Source organism: Chanodichthys erythropterus, chromosome 3 (assembly GCF_024489055.1).
Source record: "Chanodichthys erythropterus isolate Z2021 chromosome 3, ASM2448905v1, whole genome shotgun sequence".
Lineage (NCBI taxonomy): Eukaryota > Metazoa > Chordata > Actinopteri > Cypriniformes > Xenocyprididae > Chanodichthys > Chanodichthys erythropterus.
Genome location: NC_090223.1, coordinates 41,844,344 through 41,864,959, shown reverse-complemented (window position 1 = coordinate 41,864,959; position 20,616 = coordinate 41,844,344). Strand labels below are relative to the sequence as shown.

Below are 20,616 nucleotides of genomic sequence, written 5' to 3'. Positions count from 1 at the left end.
TGTCATTTACTTAGTCCTGGTGTCCACCACAGAGGACAAAGCATAACATATGAATAAAATATAATGTTATTTTTTCATTTGTTTTTTATGCTCTAAACAATATAATGACGTGAAAAAATACTAAATTCAAAAAACTTTTGTTTCTCTTCTGGGTCTCAGGAGGTAAAGATGAATGCCAGTGTGTGTTGTTCAGTCATTCCACGTGGTGGTGCTCTAAGAGAGTGGATCAAACTGAGTGTTAAAGAATATGTTTGTGTGACATGATGATGTGAGGATAGATAGTGTTGGAAATCTCAGAAGCGAAGACCAGGAGACTTGGATGTATCTTCAGCAGGATTCTTTATGGAGAACACGTGCTGTCGGTAGCTGCAGTCATCAAGTCTAAGGCAGTGTACACTGAAGTTTATATACATTTTAGGGGGCAGTGCTTAGGGATAGAGACAAAGCACCAGGGAGACGACCTTAAATAAAGCATGCAAATGAAGTATTCAGGTATAGAAACCTGCCTCAGACTCTAGAGTGTCGCAAGTCCTAATCCAATCAGCATACCTATTCAAAGAAAGGGAGAGGGTCCATTAATGACAAAAGGTGAGAATCTCAGTAATCAATCATTAGACATTCAATAAAGAGAACAGGAACTGACAGAAAACTTTGATAAACAGAATCATTCATCTGATTTCATCATCTTTACCTTAAAATGCTAAATACAATGTACTTCACCTTAGTATTTCATGTGAGGTTATGTCAGGATGTAGGATCCGCAGATCTTAAACAGATTCTTAAATTTGTAATCCCACAATAGGTACACTAAAAAAAACAGATACTGACAGAAAATTACCAGGACATCCAGTAATTTCACAGACATCTCCGTTAACTCTAAAACAACACAATGAGGTTCAAAATTCAAAATTTCATCAAATTAGTACATTGTGCCCTTTTTTTTTAGAGTGTAGATAGATAGATAGAGATAGACAGTTGATGGACCCCATTGAGTTCCATAGTATGGGAAAAAAAATTATGGAAGTTATAGTTGTCTCTGTTTTGCCTGCGTTCTATTTCATCATTAGTTGTCACAGTTTCTGATTAGTCCTCACCTGTTCCTGTTTCATTAATGATCTTTCCTTGTGTATTCAAGCCCTCAGTTTTCCTCAGTTCATTGTCTCACATTAATGTTGTTTGAAATGTGTGTGTTCTCACTCTTTAATAAATATTGAGTTAATTCGTTCATTCTGTGTCATGTGTCATCTTTCTTGTATTATCTACACTGCTCACCGTGACAAACATACAGCAGTCGGATGGATAATACACACGAGAGTATATAATGTGATATGTGTCAGGTCATCTTATTTTTCAAATACAAACAGAATTTAAACTGACACACCCAATGCTCTCTCTCTGTCTCTCTCTCTCTCTCTCAGTGCGAGGTGCAGGAAGCTTGACGCTTCTGCTTTTTTCTGTGGTTTCCTCCTGCTCTCAGACGGCTTCTCTTTCATTTCTGTAACAAACACCAGTGTGCTCGGACAGGTGCCTTTGTGTAAATTTACCAACATCAGTATTTTCTTTTGAAAGAAACTTCTGTAGGCTTGACCAGAAGGAGTGGAGTTGTGAGAAAGATGCTCCAACATCTGAAGCACTCACAAGAGAGGCAGACTCCTGGAGAAAAGGCCCGTTACACCGGTAATCAACACACGCAGCCGTACTGAGAGACTACAGGAGCTGAGCTTTTACAGGACCTGAATTTCCTTCATAGTGAAAGTATTAGAAGAGGCCTTTCTTGTTCCTTTTTTGACTAAGCAAGCCTGAGAAGATCACCAAGTGTTTTTAGGAACTTTCTGATCGTGAGTTTGATTTATTCTGAATTTTCATCTTCGTCGAAAGCTTCTTCACAATTATTTGCATCGTCCTGGAATCAGTTTTGGTTTAAAAGTTGTCCATATTTTCTGATGCCGTGTCCTAAAGGAGTCCATGTGCTTCCACCTACACTGGATCTAACTGACTAGAAAACTTTGAACACTTCAGTGGATTTTAACCTGTGGATTGTGGAGAGATTCATCTGGGTTTGGCCTGTTGGGATTGTCAGTGGTTGATCCAGTAGCAGTTCAGTATCCTGGAATTTCTAAGGAAAGTTGTGATGGGTAACGCAGCTGGCGGGTTGGAGCAGATGGAGGGGCAGGAGGCCAAAGGCTCAACGGGAGGGATAAACCCTACTCCCTCCATGCCTAAAAAGAAATGTGCCCCTCCTAAACTACCCATGCCCCCTGAGGAAGAGCTAGAAGAACGCTTCAGTGTGGTTTTGGTGAGCTCTTTATACACACACATGATATATAGCACAACAAAAGCAGCTATCCTTGACACTTCCTGTCAGACACTATGTTAAGATGTTAACATTTGTTTGTCGGTATTAAATTCTCTGTCTTTGCATTTTGGAAACATATACAGTACTGGGCAAAAGTCTTAGGCATGACAATATTTTCACCCTCCAAAATGGGTTTAAGCCAGTTATTTATATATTTTGCTGTAGTGTATCAGTAGGAAATATCAGTTCACATTTCCAAACATTCATTTTGCCATTAATTATAATAATCCAGTGAGATTTTTGAATAAGCAAGGAGTCTGACAACAGCCGGTGCTCCACATGGAGATCTGATCTCACCATTATCAAATCTGTCTTACTTGAAGAAACAGATGAAACTTAGACTAAATCCAGAAGAACTGTGGCCGTGTCTCTAAGAGGCTTGAAGAAACCGACCTGTAAAGATACAGTACTGTGAAGTGTTTAGGTACTTGTGTAAAAATGCTGTAAAAGCTTTCAAAAATACTGTCATAAATAGATTTTATGTATCAATGAACTTCGATTAACTAAATTAAAATCAATATTTGGTGTGACCACCCTTTGCGTTTAAAACAGCTTTTGTCCAGCTTTTTGCGCATTGTTTTTCAGATATCTTTACAGGTCGGTTTCTTCAAGCATCTTAGAGACACGGCCACATTTCTTCTGGATTTGGTTTGTCTCAGTTTCATCTGTTTCTCCATGTAATCACAGACGGATTCGATGATGGTGAGATCAGATCTCCATGTGGAGCACCGGCTGTTGTCAGACTCCTTGTGCATTCAGAAATCTCACTGGATTATTATAATTAATGGCAAAATGAATGTTTAGAAATGTGAACTGATATTTCCTACTGACACACTACAACAAAATATATGAAAAACTGGCGTAAACCCCTTTTTTGGGGGTGAAAATACTGATTTGCACAGTACAGTATAGTAGCAGAACCTGATTTCATGTTCCTGGATCAACATATTTGTTGATCCTGAAACAACATTCCAATCAACCAATCAGATTTTTTTAAGTTTACAGTTTATGTGAAGTTTAGGGCTTACAACAGTGATTCTACATCAGTGTTTTTAAATCATTTCCCTCTCTGATTTTAGGGATAACGTATGGGTAGGGATATTGTTAGGACCTCATTTTTTGACACAAATGTTGTTCCAGGATCCAAAAAATATGTTGACCCAGGAATATGTCTAACTCTGCAAATTCAGGATGCTTATAATATAAGCATTTCAAAATAAATGCAATCTTCAGTTACTTATTTTAAGGTGTCCTTGTTACAGTGTAATTATACATTTAAGAACTGAGTAATATCAATGTACTTACTACAGGGTTAAGGTAAGTTGCATGTAATTATGCACAGTTTATAGTTATTACCGTAGTAATGTAATGTGTACCAATGACATTCAAATAAAGTGTCAGTCTTCCACCTGAAATGGGAAATTAAGTAACATTTGGAAAACACTTCTGACTTAACGCAATCCGATCACTGTCACATTAGTTCACATGGGCTTTTGCTACAGGAACAGGCAGTAGTGTGATGACAAATTAGGCAACTACTTAAGAGAAGTCATAAGACAAAAAGAGGCCCTATATTCTTGTGATGACTGACCTTTGATTCGTCTTTCATTTCAGACACCAGTGTCAGTTGCTTATCCTCTTAGATATGTCATCACGTTTGTTGGGCGATTTGTTGGATCAATTAACTGATGCTGAACAGAAGCACAGTTATCGTCCATTTAGTTCCACTTCAACTACAAATTATGTACGCCTTCTCAAAGTAAATAATTGTGTCTTCTCATGAATGCACCTTTATATGTCCCAAATGTGACTTTATATGTCACAGTATATATCTTACTCTGAGCTAGAAATGGGCTAACAAGTAGCCATTTGATCCGTCTGAAAAGACTCTTATTGGTCTGACTGCATTTGTACGTATGAATGCTCAGAGGGACACAGTCAGGCTGCTCCAGGCCCTTTGATGAGCGGGACTCTAAACCCGTCATTACTGCTGAGGTATGGGGGTTAGCGACATCCAACAGTTTTGTTCTGGACCCTTTGAATTCAAGCGACAGCCTTGTTTAAGAATATGAGAATGTAAAACCAGTCCATGCCAATGGATATCACTCATGCTCACAGTCATTTCCTCATTACAGGCTACTTCCATAAGCCATGAACTGTACATTTGGTGCATTATATACAATATCAACTTAATCTAGTCTCCACTTCATTCACTCTCTTGTTAAGTACCAGTAGACCACAGTTAGTCCCCCACCCTATACCCTACCCCACCCTTTTCTCTCTCTGTTCCTCCACTAACCGCTTAATGCGTTTCTAAATGTGCTTTCACTCTTTGTACACGCAACCTTAAAAAAAATAACCCTGCTCAGAGCGGAAACATCTTACTGCTTTGGGAGGAAACACCCAAGAGCACAGTGTTTCTACACTGAACACCTTTTTTTTTTGTTGTTGTTTAACGAACCACACCCTCTTCATTTGGTTAACAGGTGCAATTTCAAAAGAAAATATGAAATATAAATCTAATGATGGATGTTTGTTGCTAATAATGTGTTTAAAGTGCAACACATGAAGCAACTCAGCCCTGTGCCATTTTTCAGGAAGTCACATTGTGTCAGACTGAAGACTGACAGCATATGATCTTAAAGAGAAGAACAAAAACTTAAGGGTAAATAAATAATGAGATATGTACTTAACATGATAGTTCACCAAAAAAAGAGAAAATTCTGTATTATTTCATGTCGTTCCAAACCTGTATGACTTTCTTTCTCTCTTCTGTGAAGCAAAACAGAAGACTTACATTTTGACTTTCTTTATTTTTTTTTTTATTTAAGTCATACAGAACTGAAATAAAATGAGGGTAAATAGTAAACTAAATGATGACAAGATTTTCATTTTCAGTTGAATTATATCCTTTTAGTTTGGCTAAAGAAGGAACAATAATTGCATCACACGTTTTGTAATGCAGACAAGAAGTCAGTCACATTTGCTTCTCGTGCATCAGAGATAAACGGCGATCATCGTTACATATTCATGACGTAAAAGGCAAATCAGATGTTATTTGAAACTGTGGAAAGAGCTAACCAGCTGCAATATATACTTGTTAATATCAGTCTCCTTCATAACTCATCCTCAGACTTTTCCATGTTGTTACTCCAGAATTCAGATGTTGCCATCAACATCACAGGCTAATTAGTATTAGAACACTGACAACAACTTCTTTCCTTTCTCTTGCACAGTTTAATCCTGGTTCTGGATTATGTATCACTGGTGGCAGTAATTAAATATCCAGTATTATGGGTGTAAACTCTCTATTACAATCCAGCATTTTGTGTTTTGTTTTGTTGTTTTTACTTATAAGCTTATACTTTTGCACTTATAATTTCTCTTCTCAGAGCTCCATGAATCTGCCTCCTGATAAGATGAAGCTTCTGAGTCAGTATGACAATGAAAAGAAATGGGAGCTGGTTTGTGACCAGGTGAGATACTAATATTGTCTTCTGTCAATCAACTTTTTGTATTTAGTTTTTTTTTTAATAATGACAGCAAAGTAGAACTGAGAGTATGCCTTGATCGTTTCTCCCATTTACTTCTCATTTATGGCGTGAGACATTACTCATATTGAAATACGTAATGAATTACTCATATTGAAATATGTAACTCACTTTATTTTTGAGTAGCTTTTCTCTGCATTTTTATAATACCCTGTGTCTGCAGTGTAGGTGTGACCTTTGAGAGGAAGTTGTCTGGTAGACTATATTGAGACACACCAGAAGCTTAAATGAGATCTGTACACTGAAACAATTATCAAAACCAAACTTATACAAGTTATATGAGGACCGTAACCGGGGATCATATGGGGGTATATTGGGGGATTATTGCATGATATTTAGCTATGAATGCAACATGTATTACTCTAATCATGCCTCATTTAAATGATCTATCCTGTTTTTCTTGTTCTGTTTTGTGAGAAATTAAAATACAGGTTGAGGCATTTGTAGTGATCTGTTTTAAAGAAGGAAAAAGCACAACAGTGGTTTACAGAAAAATGCCTCTTTATGTAAATTATGTAGGCTGAAAAAAAAAAACCACAATAGTGAGTTTTGCAAAGATGTATTTTTATATGTACGCATTTTATTTTAATCGTTCAATGACAGTAAACCATGATGCAAGTGTGTGGTTAAAGCAGATGATGTAAAGATTGATATCAGCACATGCAGACACTTCAGAGGAGAGAAAGAATTACAAGGAAAAATTAGAGCAGCGGTATGAGGTCAGACTCTTAAGGTGGCGAAACCATGTCTACGCACTTCCTGTGTTATTATTTGTGTCTCTATGACAACCGTGCCATGCAAGCTTTGTAACTATGCATGCAGAGAGATGTTATGGCAGCGTGTGCACACAACTAAGATGTATTTCTTACGTATTATGTAGGCTATATTCCACCTTCAGTTAAAATAAAATTCCAACTCAAATAAAATGATAGCAAGTTTGGGGTTGGTTACTGCTTTTGAACTTTCATTTCATCAAAGAATTCTAAAAAATGGATCATGTTTTCCACAAAAACATTAAAAAGTGCAACTGTTTTCAACATTGATAATAATAAATGTTTCTTGAGCAGCAAATCATCATATTAGAATGATTTCTGAAGGATCATGACACTGAAGACTGGAGAAATTATGCTGAAAATTCAGCTTTGCATCACAGGAATAAATTGCAGTTTGAAATATATTAAAAATGGAAAACTGTTATCTTAAATTGTAATAATATTTCACTATATTACACTCTAAAAATTGTGGGCTAAAAACAACCAAAGTTGGGTTGAAAATGGACAAACCCAGTTAATGGGTTGTTTTAACTCAGTGGTTGGGCTAAATGTTTGCCCATCAGTTTTATTTAACTAAACTATTGTTAAAAAATACTATATGGCTGGCTTAAAATATCAGACACATATTTACCAGAGGCATCAAAAGGTGAACATTTCAGCAGTTTAATTAATGTTTATTGTTTAATATTTTTAATTCAACTTAAATATTCATTTAATAAACATATTAATAAATGTTATTTTCCACCATAATTTGAGTTCATTTTAATTAAGCAATACAGCAATTTTTAAACAATAGTTGAGTTAAATAAAACTACCCAGCAGGTTAGGCAAACATTTAACCCAACTGCTGAGTTGGTCCATTTTCAACCCAACTTGTTTTTTTTTTTTTAACCTAGAGTGTACTGTTTTACTGTATTTCATAAAAAATAAAATTAAAATTAAAAAGCAGCCTTGAGGAGCATAAGCGACTTCTTTCAAAGACATTCAAAAAGATCTTACCATCCCCAAACTTGATATTATTTTAAAGAGCATTTAAATATATTCTACATGTTTCCATCAAAATGGTGGGAAATTAGTCCATTCATTGTTTGTCTTTCTCCCAATGTCTGTCTATTAGGAGCGTTTTCAGGTGAAAAACCCTCCCTCAGCTTACCTGACTAAAATAAAGAGCTTCTACCAGGACCAAGGTGGAGTGGTGCGCAGGGTCAGTAGTGTTTTGCTCTCTCCCTCAGCACCTCCGTACAACTCTAATTTCTCTTTTACTCCATGTCAGTGCTGACACCCACCTGTGAAAAAGCCCAGTTTAGAGTTCTGATGTGAAGTGAATGATTGTCTGTCCCTCTGTAATTCCTTCTCCACAGTTCAAGAAACGTGTGCAGGAGTCCACTCAAGTCCTGAGAGAGCTGGAGATCTCGCTCAGAACCAATCACATTGGGTAAGTGGCAGCTTTATTTTCCTGTACAGTGCAATGATAGACTTCACTGCTACTCCTGAATACAACTGAAAGATCATTTTGAACCTGAATAACAGAATACTTCCATAGAGACATTTCAAGATAGGGCTGCATGATAATGGTTAAACTAATTATCTGGATTATTTTGGTCTTTGATTTTTATTGTCCCCTTTAGACATTCTGTTATCTATGTTATCTACTTACATGTCAACTAACTCTCATTAGGGTATTAGTTGAGTATTAGGAGACTGTTATGGGAAGGGTTAGTAAAATACAGGGTTGAGGTTATAGTGGAATAAGTTGACATGCACTTACAGTCAGTAGATTGTCTGTTGGGCCACCATCACTATAAAGTGTCAGCAGATATTTAGCAGACAGTCTACTAATACTCTAATGAGAGTTAGTTGATATGTGAAATGCTAACAGAAAGTCTAAAGGGGACCATCAAAATAAAGTGTTACAGTCGCAATTATTAATCACAACTGTTTTCATTTGAGAAATTTGTTTTAAAATTTAATTAGAATTATTGCATTCAATGCAGTACAAATTAAAGGTACAATATGTAAAATTTTTGCAGTAAAATGTCCAAAAACCACTAGGCTAGTGTTATATATTTTATCCAGCTGATTACAAACAATATCTCTAATGTTTTCAACTACTTGTAAATCATGAGGAAATCCCCATTCTAAACAGTGACACGGGGCAGTGCAGTCGCCTGTCAATGACGTCAGTTACCTTTGTTACCGCCTTTACTGACGTAGAAGCCACATGACAACAGTGTCGTGGACAAATGCGGAAGTAGTGTCTAGCGCCCAGCAAACCACTAGCTCGCTTCAAGCAGTTCCTTATTTACTTCTTACACGTTTTATGGTGGATTGTGTTACTTATTTATGGAACATAATTACTGTTTACCATCTGCCGCTGGTTCTGTCGACAAGGACAGCTCCCGTAAACTCATGACCGGAAAAGCGGAAGCGGCGCCGGCGGCTGTGTCATAATAAAAGTCCCGCTGCTCGTGAGGCGTGTGTTGATCAATCGCTCCAGCTCCTCGTTCAGCTCCCGCAACACTCGGTCCTGCTCTGCTTCATACTACAGTAACGTTAATAATCGCATCCACGAACATGAGTTCTTCCAGACTCCAATCCCTATTCTTTTGCACCGTCCGTTGAGATGGAGACCAAAGGCGTTTCTCAATGTCAAGGATACTTCCTTGGCAGGACTGGTCCTTCCAAGTCACTTCCTTCAGAGTCTAGGAGAGGCTCCTCTTTAGCATTCAGAGAACACGTAAATGGAACAGACTAGCAAGTGCACGTCATTGCGTCATTACCCCCCCGGTAAACAGCTGCTTGTTTTCTACACGGAGACATATGAACGCCTCTGGTCCCTGTTAAAAAATACGAGAAAGCTATGAATAACGCTGTGAATGGTATAATATTAACGTTAAATTACTTTAGACAACTTAACTAGTTATTTATAAAGGATGCCGGTGATGGCAAACAAGCTAACAACGGTCCGGTTCAGTTAGCCATCAATAACGTAATTTGTATTTGTATAATTTATAATATCAATACGGTAGTAATTTGTACTGGCATTTAAACGTTACATTTTATTTATCTGACATATTTACTACTCTTATAACAAATGTTTGGTAATGTAAATATACTTACATTTGAAAGAATATTGCCCGCTAACGTCCAACTTTTTTTAAAACATTTTTGAACAAGATTGCAAAGCTGCGCGCATAGGATTATGGGTGATTTGAGAGCGCGAAGGATACACATATGCATCCTTTCCTGTGTATGGGATATTTTTCACACGAAGGACTCAGTCCTTGTTAGAAATTCCGAGGATCCTCGACATTGAAACAGTCCTTTGACGGATGTCGATGACGTACACTCTTAGCCTGGATTTTATATTAACTTAAAAATATAACTACAATATACTTAAAATATTTAAGTTTGGTTGCTTTACTTATAAAATATGAGTATATTCTACTAATTTGTGGGTGTATTTGAATGTGTTAATAAATGTAAGTTAAATGCACTTAAATTATGAAGTTTTTCTCCTGGCCACGCCTCCTTCACACTGGTTTGTGGCAGGTAATGACGCCATTTTGTCCTGGTGTGTGTGAATTCAAGGAGCTGTGGATGAACAGTTGGAACATTTGTTTTGGCTGTTCTACAGACATTTTTTCCAAACATTTACCTTTTTATACTGTAGTTTTTCACCAAATGAGAAACTCTCAATTTTTAAGTTACCATCATTGAGATCAGGGTTTGTTTTAGTTGAGCTCTTGACCCTTGACTTTTTAATATTAAATTTTGTTTGGGCAGTTTTAACTGCATTAAAACTAACCAGACAAGCGAAGTTATAAGATGATCAGGTGGTGTTGATTATGTTTTCACATAATCATTATTTGATCTGAATCACTAAACTCATTTAGAGCTCAATCTCTGATAAGCAACATATTCTGATAAACAGATCAACTCTAAACATTAGAAAACAAGCTACTAAAAAGTCACAGAAAAACAGCAAAACTTAAATAGTGAGAATAAAGAAAATTACTAAAACAATTCAGCTCATAATTTATTCATGCAGCAATGCATGATGGGAGGCATGGATGCATTTTGATTGGTGGCAAGTTAACTTGCTTAGTACATTGAACTTAAATATACTATGTATAATAACTACAAAGTAATTAATATTACAAAACATTTTAAGTTAAATGAACTCAAATTATTAAGTTAACATTACTTAAAAATTTTAAGGCAACGAGTTACCTCGGTTTTTTTAAGTAGATTCTACTTATCCGGGTTTACAGTGTAGCATCCTCGAAATTCTGGCTTCCGAGGATCCTTCCTTGACATTGAGAAACGCCTCAAGTTTCCGCTCTAAAACTTGGCGTCATCAATCTGTGCCTTTGTTTTGAATAGGCTTCTAGCGACCTCTAGCGGAAAAAATATCACAAATTGTACCTTTGAGTAAGGTTTATTTATCCTTATTTGGTAAAACCCTAAGAAGCCGCTCTCAAAAGTTAGAACAGTGAAATTCCTAATAAGAATTACAATGATTCCAAACTATGTTCATGTTTTCTACTTAAACAACAAAAAAGACTTTGTATTGTAGCACTTTTATGTTGCATTTAAACAGGTTGTTGCAAACAGATGATTATGCTTAAATATTCGAGAGAAGCAGAAATCGTGATCACCATTAAAACATGATTAATTGTGCAGCCTTATTTCATGATATTTCTTTTCTTCTTCATAGGTGGGCTCAGGAATTTCTCAATGAGGAGAACCAAGGCTTAGATGTCCTGGTGGACTTCTTGTCGTATGCTCAAAGTGATGCACCGTATGTTTATTCTGTCATTACTAACATTTCCCATAAACATCATCTAGTGAGTTTGCAGTAATTGTCCAAGATAATTTTATGACTAAATCTTAGATTCTGAAAAGATGCAACTAGAATTCACTCGCCACATTAATCATGTAAAAAAATAAAAATCAGGTTCTTGATGTGTTTCTCAGTTTTGAGGTGGAATCTGTGGAAAATGGCAGCTCTGTTTTAGACAACAGGAGGTTGTCAGAGAGATCAGTGGAGGATCTAGCCAAAAATGTCAGTCATTCTCCAACACATGGGATGACCAGAGCAGCACGTGCACTCACTGTCCGGTTAGTCGCGCTACAACACACCCCAAAATACAGGGATCACTGCTGGCTATAAGGACTAAAATCAAGAAACAATGACATTTAGATGTTCTTCTCAAGCAGATACGTCTATTTGTTCATGTTGAGTGCTCATCTTTTGTTCATTCTGTGCTTTTCCACATCAGAATATCTTCCTTGACCCATAGCCGAAAAACTATGCGAAATGCTCGATTGGCCAGTCAAAGAGATGATGTTCACCTCTGTATTATGTGTCTTCGTGCGATCATGAATTATCAGGTATGTAGGAGTGAGGTGCACATACAAACGCAAGACACAGCTACTCGGAAGATAATTTTAGAAGAACTTAATGTGATTCATCTGGTTTTTTTTAACAGTCTGGGTTTAATTTAGTCATGACGCACCCCAGATGCGTCAATGAAATTACACTTAGTCTCAACAACAAAAATCCCAGGTAAGAGTGTTTTTGTAGTGTATGCGATTTGTGTGTGTTTGTTGTGTGAGTTTGTAATACACTTCAATACACTGTCCATAGGACTAAAGCTCTGGTGCTAGAGCTGTTGGCGGCAGTGTGTCTGGTTAGAGGAGGACACGACATAATCATCTCAGCCTTTGACAACTTTAAAGAAGTAAGATGACTAGTCTTTCACACATGTACTTACATTTTTTTTTTTTTTTTTTTGTGGGATGACAAATTTTGCAGTTGTTCAAGAAATTTCATATCAAAATCTGCCCAAATGTATTCTTGCAAAACACTGTAATAAGTTTTTATCTCTCAGAATTGTTGGAAGAAAACTCTTGTATTCACAAAGGCTGCATTTATTTGATCAGAAATACACTGTAATGTTGTAAACCATGATAATTTCAGAATTCTTTGATGAACAGAAAGTCCAAAAGAACAGCGTTTATTTGAGTTACACATTTTTGGAACTTTATAAATGTCTTTACTGTCACTTGATCATTTTAATGGACCTTGCTGAATAAAAGTATTAATCTATTAAAAAAAAAAAGCTTACTGAACCCGAAACTTTTGCACAGTAGTGTTGCATTTTGTAGCTTAGATTATTGTGGGTGTCTTGCTCATGTGTGGCGCACCTTCTCACAGGTGAGTGGAGAGAAGAACCGCTTTGAGAAGCTCATGGAGTACTTCATGAATGACGACAGCAACATAGACTTCATGGTGAGCATGGGCGTGAATCACATTCATCTTCAGTTAAAAAAAAGATGACAACTGATTTTGAACTATGTCTTTTTCTTCACAGGTGGCTTGCATGCAGTTCATAAACATTGTGGTCCACTCAGTGGAAAACATGAACTTCCGTGTGCATCTTCAATATGAGTTCACCCAGCTGGGTCTTGACCAGTACTTAGAGGTCAGTCTTGTGTTCAGCACATAAAAGCATGACATACAACTTACACGGGATTTTATATGTTTTGTGTATTCATGAAGCTGCGCATGATCCTTCTAACGTAACTCATAACTGTTTGGTTGTTTGTTTGTATGCGTGGGTGTCAGCAGTCCCTAAAGGAAATGGAAAGTGAGAAGCTGCAGGTGCAGATTCAGGCGTACTTGGATAATGTGTTTGATGTTGGAGCTCTGCTGGAGGATGCCGAGAATAAAGGAGACATAGTGGAGCATGTAACAGAACTGCAGGAGGCCAATGCACAGGTTAAATATACGAACACGTGCACATAATCATCTACCAAATGACACACATGCCTTATATTGTAGGTGTGTATTCTTGTGTTGTAGCTGAATGCCAGATTGCAGGAATATGAGAATGGAGCGCTGGAAAAAATGGCAGAACTGGAGAAACAACTAATGCAGGCCACTAAAGAATCAGCACTGCTGAAGGTACCAAACTGCATTTCTCTGGCTGCATACTGATCCGTACTATATACTATAGTATACTATAGATTAGAAGTAATGTGTCCCAAATCCTTTTTTATACATGTTCGTTTACTGTTTAGTGTGTCAAAGGGGCCCAGATATCATATCTGTTACGGATTTTTATAGTGTGCATCTACATATGTTTTTTTGGTATAATGTTGCCCACAATTTGTCCATGTGTTTCTCCAGTGCGGCATCATTTTATGAAGTTGTAGTATGGCCCAATATGGGAAGGCTGGCTCATGTCACATTTAAAATGACACTGCAAAAATAGTTTTCTTAAGTATTTTTGTCTTGTTTTCCATAAAAAATATCCTTATGTATAAAAAAAGAAAAAATAATGATATATAATGTCCATCAACATGTATTATTTTTCTCAATTTTACACAAGTAAATCCAATAAGACTTGTTTCAGAGAATGTATCTTTAATTAATGTATCTATATTAACTTTATTTGATCTTACCCCACTGATAGAGGTTTTAACATTAATCTAATAAAAATTAAATTTTGATTAATTAAGAATAAATTCAAGACATATTTACATAAGATATAAAGTTTTCAGAGAATAAGTGTTTTGTTCTAGATATTTAGATATAAAATATGCTTAGTATTTTAACTAGAAATAAGACCAAACATATAGTCTATGTATCGTAGTTTGTATACTTACCATGTCAAATGCAGTACATACATGGACCCCTAGTCCTAGACTAAAATGCATGTTTGAGCCGTTTTAACTGAAAGCAACTTGTCCTGATATATCTTAAAATATATCAGAGCCATTGTTTTGTCTCAAGATGCACACCAGTAATGTTTTTTTCTAGTGTACTTTTATAAAAACTACTTAAATATCCTAATTGAACTAAGGCCTAATCCTGGCTTAGGCTAAACCCTGTCTGTGAAACCAGGCCGTAATGTACTTAGAAATATCAAAATTGGGAAACAGTCACTGTGTCACTCTAAACCTTTACCTGTGTGTGTAACAGGAGAGCTTGCGAGAGTCCTGTACCCAGGTGAGCACTTTGCAGCAGAGAGAACGAGAACGAGAGATTCAGAGGGAACGAGAACGAGAGCAGGAGCGTATGTCACAGCCCTCACAGGTGGAGAGAGAGAAGATGAGTGAAAAGGAGTCCAAACTGGAAGTGAAGCTGAGGGAACTGCAGGAGAAAGGTTTAGTCCGACTGGAGCGCACAGCCTCTGGAAGCCTGGACATTGAAGTCATTCCAGTCACCGTAGAGAAAATTGTCACTCAAACAGGTAAGAAGCACTTCTTGAAAAGTTCTCCTTGTGCTTAGCATCTTGTGAACTGAAAATGTTTACCTTAAGCTGGCTACCTTGATGATAATGTTCACAGTGACTGTGTCAGGTCCTGCTTCTCAAGCCCCGCCCCCTCCAGCTGCAGCACCGCCTCCACCTCCTCCACCTCCTCCACTACCTGGTGCTGCAGCACCTCCTCCTCCTCCACCACCACCACCTCCTCCTCCGGGAAGTGGAGGTGGTCCGCCTCCCCCTCCTCCTCCTCCTCCTCCCCCTTCTGGTGGAGGTCCACCACCACCCCCGCCCCCACCTGGCTGTGGACCGCCACCCCCTCCAGGAGCTCCTCCTGCCCCTGGGCATGAGACAGGTGAAGGGGCAAAATATTTTACAATTAAAGAAATAAGCATACAGGCAGCTTGAACTGGGTGACCATATATCCATCTTTTCAATTGTTTTACACAGGACCCAAGGCACGCAAACCAATTCAAACAAAGTTCAGGATGCCTCTGTTGAACTGGCAGGCTTTGAAGCCCAATCAAGTTTCGGGAACAGTGTTTAGCGAGCTGAATGACGAGCAACTGTTAGGGGTAACAACAAAGAAATCCTGCATCTACAAATGAACATTCTGTCATCATTTATATATTCACCCTAATGTTGATCCTGTAGGACTTTCTTCAGGGGGACAAAAATAATCATTTTGAATAACCTGTTTTTGTTCATGCAATGAAAGTCAATGAGATACAAAATAACACTGGACCCTATTCACTTTCATTCTATGATAAAAAAAAAAGATATTTTGAAATTTTTTATGTTGCCCAGAAGAAAGACTGTCATAGAAGTTTGGATCACCTATCAATGAACCTATTACATTTTCTCTTTCCAAGGAGATAAATATGGATCTGTTTGCGGAGCAGTTTAAGACCAAGGCTCAAGGTCCTCCACCAGATATTTCTAAGATCAAGGTTAAGGTAGCTGAGAAGGCCCCCAGTAAGGTGTCCCTGCTAGAGGCTAACAAAGCCAAGAACCTTGCCATCACCCTCCGCAAGGGAGGCATGAGCCCCAACGACATCTGCACAGCCATTGAGAGGTATGTATCGGCTCAGGGTTTGCCTGTAAACAGCAAACTGGACCAGCATGAAAACTCCCTTCTCTCTGTCTTTCTCTCAGATATGATCAACAATCTCTGAGTCTAGACTTCCTGGAGCTTCTGGAACGTTTCATCCCATCAGAGTATGAGATGAAGTTACTCCAGAACTACGAGAAGGAAGGGCGGTCACTAGAGGACCTGAGCGATGAGGACCGTTTCATCAGCCGCTTTGGTAAAATCCCACGCCTTGCTCAGCGAATCAACACCCTCACCTTCATGGGGAACTTCCCTGAGAGCGTGAAACGTCTGCAGCCGGTCAGTTCGCATCGCAGCTTGGCTGTTGTACCTGATATAATGCATATGATTTATTCAAAAATCACCTTTTTTCCCACCTGTTTCTCTAGCAAATGGATGCCATCATTGCAGCCTCGGTGTCCCTCAAGTCTTCATCAAAGCTGAAAAAGATGTTAGAGGTGAGTAGACTGCATTTGTGCTCAGATTTTTTAATGGCATGCTCCTTCAATGAGGCTCACTTGTCAATGTCCTGCTTCAGATCATCCTGGCCTTTGGGAACTACATGAACAGCAGTAAAAGAGGAGCAGCATACGGGTTTCGCCTGCAGAGCCTTGACCTGGTGAGTGAGCTTGTGGATTGTAACTTCATGTTTCTGTTATGCAGGGCTTCAGTATTATGTATGCAGAATGTTAAAGAGATAGTTCACCCAAAAAATGAATATTCTGTGATCATTTACTCGCCCTCAAGTTGTTACAAATCTGTATGAATTTCTTTCTACTGCTGAACACAAGAAGGTATTTTTAAAGAATACTGACTAACATAGTATGGAAAAAAAAATACTATGGAAGTCAATGGGGCCCATCAACTGTTTGGTTACCCATATTCTTTCAAAATACCTTATTTTGTGTTAAGCAGAAGAAAGAAATTCATACAGATTCGTATATAACAGACTTGTAACAACTTGAGGGCGAGTAAATGATCTCGGAATATTCCTTTTTGGGTGAACTATCAAAGGCCCAGGTGAGACTTTTGGGAAGCTCTCTTTGTATTAGTTATGAGAGATGGCTGAACTTGCACATAAAGGCCTGGTTTCACAGACAGGCTTTAAGCTAAGCCAGGATTAGGCCTTAGGGCATATAAGTAGCTTTTATAAAGTTACCCTAGGAAATAAAACACATTACTGGTGTGCATCTTGAGAGAAAACAATGGCATATTATAAGATATGTCAGTGAAAGTTGCTTTCAGTTAAAACAGCTCAAACATGCATTTTAGTCTGGGACTAACTTAAACCTCGTCTGTGAAACCGTGGGAAAGACCTTTGATGTAGAGGCCTTTGAAGCAGAAACAAAGAGGCTAATGGATACTAAAGAAAACCGGGATTGAAAATTTTCAAGGGTATGAAAACTTTGCATGCTAATCTTCTGTCGCTGAGGGGTTATGAATATAAATTTCTCATAAATTCTCTTACTTCTGTCAGATTATCCTTCCTTTATCTCTGCAACATAAAAACATACACCAATCAATCTTTTTAATTATAACTTTTTGTAATGTATGTTAGATGTAATAGAATATACTTGTAATATTGTGAATTAGTTTTCATTTTAATGTCATTTAAATGTTTTTAAGCTGTGTATATTAAGCATCTATATTCACACATTATGGTTAATGTAAAATGTATCGATCTATATAATTCCTTACTGATAGTGGGATATTTACTCAGAATAAAAACAACTGCATCTGATTTTACCTTTACAATAACTTAATTATCTCTGTATCTGTCCTTAGTGGCCACAGTAAAACTCACACTCTCATATCTTTCAGCTGTTGGACACAAAGTCCACAGACCGCACACAGACTTTGTTACACTTCATTGCGAATATGGTGCATGAGAAATACCCTGAACTTACCTCCTTCCACACTGAACTCCGCTTTGTAGACAAGGCTGCACTGGGTAAGACATATACAGTACTAATGATACAACAACTATAGTGGTCCCACTTTAGATTAAGTGGCCTTAACTACTATGTACTTATATCAAAAATTAAGAACAATTTACTTATTGGGTTCATATTGAATTGCAAAACACATTTGCAGCTATTGAGGTGGGATATGGGTAAGGTTAGGGAAAGCTTTGGTGGTATGGGTAGGTTTAAGGGTAGGGATAAGGGTTAAGGGATGGGTCAACAGTGTAATTATAAATGTAATTAAAGAAATTAATTACAGATGTAATTACATGCAGGTGTTTTTATATATTAAATATAAGTACAATGTAAGTACAATGTAAAAACATGTATGTACACAATAAGTGCATTGTATCAAATGATTAAGTACATAGTAGTTAAGACCACTTAATATAAAGTGGGTCCACTATAGTTACTATACAGTTACAACACATACATCATATATTTTACATACTATAAATATGGGAAACATGGTACAATCATTGCTTATCAATTATTAATGCAGTGTCTTTTTTCTTTCTCTTTTGCTCTCTCAGTGTCTTTGGACAGTGTGCTACAGGAAGTGAGATCTCTGGAGAGAGGGATGGAAGGAACCAAGAAAGAGTTCCTAGTGCAGGATGACATCCCAGCGCTGAAAGAGTTTGTTAAAGCCAACAGTGACATATTAGACTCACTTGTTAAAGATGGCAAGACAGCACAGGTGAGATCACAGGAGCATGTATGCAGACATGCACATAAACAAACTATTTGACAAACTAATTCTTGACGACTTTTTCTCTTCTGCAAACAAGGAGGCATACACGTCTGTAGTGGAGTACTATGGAGAGAACCCAAAGACGACGCAGCCTTCCATGTTCTTCCCACTCTTTGTCAGGTTCATCAGAGCTTATAAGGTGAGAGATACAGTCCAGCTATTGAACATGTTCATGTCAAAACATACACTTATTTAAAGCTGTTTAATCATTTACATGCTTAGAGGAATTACTTGAAGTACGTAAAGTATTAGAATGTGAAATAAGCTTGTTAAATGAGCTGAGCTCTATACAAAGATCTGCACCATTTGATTATTAATTACCATGACTGTGTATTATTGTCACACAACAGCAAGCAGAACAAGACAACGAACAGAAGAGAAAACAGGAGATTGCAGCAGAAGAACAGGCGGCCCCTTCCCCAAAGAAGAAAGATGGCACCCCTCAAAAGGTTTATTTACAAATATATAATCAATTAACACTGCTATTGTCATTTTTTACAAGATGGACAAAATTTGTCTCCAAAAAGTCATTCGGTTTAAGTTTTATCGAATGATGATATTTTCAAACAATGTTAACAGGCTGATATCTAAGCAAAAGGACAATTAAACATTTTACATTTAGTACAAGTTTTTAAAATATTACAACATTTTACATGTTTTAAAGCCGTTGAAAACAAGAATTTTTCAAATAGTTCAGAGGGAGTTAGTTACTTTGCTTTACGACCATGTGGTCCTTTGCTGGTGTCTGAATGATGTCACATCCGGTCACATGACTTGAATCAAAATGGTCCCTTTATATTGGTTACTCCGAATGACATCAATGAAATTATTTTTTCCAGACATTCTTTCTCATAACAAAGCAACGACTTCTACACATAATTTTAATTCAATAAAAGAGGTCTAGTTTTACTACCTTACATATTTCGGATGTTATATCTTAGTTTTTTTTTATTATAAGGCCTTTGGACAAAAAAATGACCCATGTCGTTGACCCACATACTTATATATATATATATATATTAAATAAAGCAATGGCTGTAACTGCACTACTGAAGTTAATCCCCTGAAAAACTTTCTCCTACTCTGATCAGGGTCCCATGATGCCCAAAATGCCTCAGATGGACCTGATTGCAGAGCTAAAGAAGAGACAGGTGAAGCCCCAAGTCACAGATGGAGCCATTGAGGGCATTATCACAGGTAAAAATGTGTTACAGACACAAAAAACATTTACCATAAACACTTTCCTTAAGATATACTTTTTATGGTTTAAACTGGCAAGGGTGATTTGCCGCCTAATTCAACTATTCTATATTCTTGGTCACATTACATTTAATATATAAAAACCTAAATGGTAAGACCCCTATTTTTATTATTTTTTTCATGTGCCTGTGTGTTATTAGATTTAAGAAATTCACCCTACAGAAGAGGTGATGGTCGGAGAGCAGCTCCACGACAAGAAAACTGAGGGTTACCTTAAGACACTTCTCTCCTTCTCACTGGACACTTCTGTAAATAAAAACCTGGTCTTATTCTTTATATTGTAAAACTTTTTCATTCTGTAAAATTGAGTAAATGACTCTGGCAAAAACACATTCACAGATAATGCACACAAAGAGTCACACTAACAAACACATCACATGTTCTGAAATTGAGAATCTGTTAAAAGTCATCGTAATGTAATTGTAAATAAGCATAAACCATTTTAGTGCTATCACATTTTTTTGTGAATGTAAACAAGTACTTGAGATTAAATGTTCTTATTGCTTATGAAATTATGCTCAAAGATGAAAACAGTACTTTTATACAGCCTATATAAGAAAAACACATTTTTATTTTTTTTTTATTTTACAATTCT

The 20,616-nt window shown here is 37.2% G+C and overlaps 1 protein-coding gene across 3 annotated transcripts; it reads left to right on the top strand.

Moving 5' to 3' along the window:
• Window positions 1-1,426: 1,426 nt before the first annotated feature.
• fmnl1a (formin-like 1a) lies at window positions 1,427-20,295 on the top strand. 3 transcript variants are annotated; one of them, XM_067382337.1, is made up of 26 exons: window positions 1,427-2,296; window positions 5,749-5,832; window positions 7,798-7,884; window positions 8,042-8,115; window positions 11,401-11,484; window positions 11,661-11,804; window positions 11,966-12,077; window positions 12,176-12,252; window positions 12,334-12,427; window positions 12,904-12,978; window positions 13,061-13,171; window positions 13,315-13,467; window positions 13,552-13,653; window positions 14,674-14,944; window positions 15,054-15,311; window positions 15,407-15,531; window positions 15,829-16,031; window positions 16,112-16,346; window positions 16,436-16,504; window positions 16,585-16,665; window positions 17,868-17,997; window positions 18,544-18,707; window positions 18,799-18,900; window positions 19,112-19,210; window positions 19,853-19,958; window positions 20,162-20,295. In XM_067382337.1, the coding sequence occupies exons 1-26, from the start codon at window positions 2,132-2,134 to the stop codon at window positions 20,224-20,226; spliced, it is 3,270 nt and encodes a 1,089-aa protein (XP_067238438.1). In that variant the 5' UTR covers window positions 1,427-2,131; the 3' UTR covers window positions 20,227-20,295. The 3 variants fall into 3 exon arrangements, with proteins under 3 accessions (XP_067238438.1, XP_067238436.1, XP_067238437.1); XM_067382335.1 differs by having other exon boundaries at window positions 15,042-15,311; XM_067382336.1 differs by having other exon boundaries at window positions 1,428-2,296; window positions 13,318-13,467; window positions 15,042-15,311.
• Window positions 20,296-20,616: the final 321 nt, after the last annotated feature.

What these genes read in the sequence shown, in the direction of transcription:
- fmnl1a (XM_067382335.1), top strand. Translation starts at nt 2,132, where the DNA reads ATGGGTAACGCAGCTGGCGGGTTGGAGCAGATGGAGGGGCAGGAGGCC. An exon ending in ACAGCAACATAGACTTCATG is followed by an intron (nt 12,979 to 13,060) that starts GTGAGCATGGGC and finishes TTTTCTTCACAG; the next exon opens with GTGGCTTGCATGCAGTTCAT. An exon ending in GTCTTGACCAGTACTTAGAG is followed by an intron (nt 13,172 to 13,314) that starts GTCAGTCTTGTG and finishes CGTGGGTGTCAG; the next exon opens with CAGTCCCTAAAGGAAATGGA.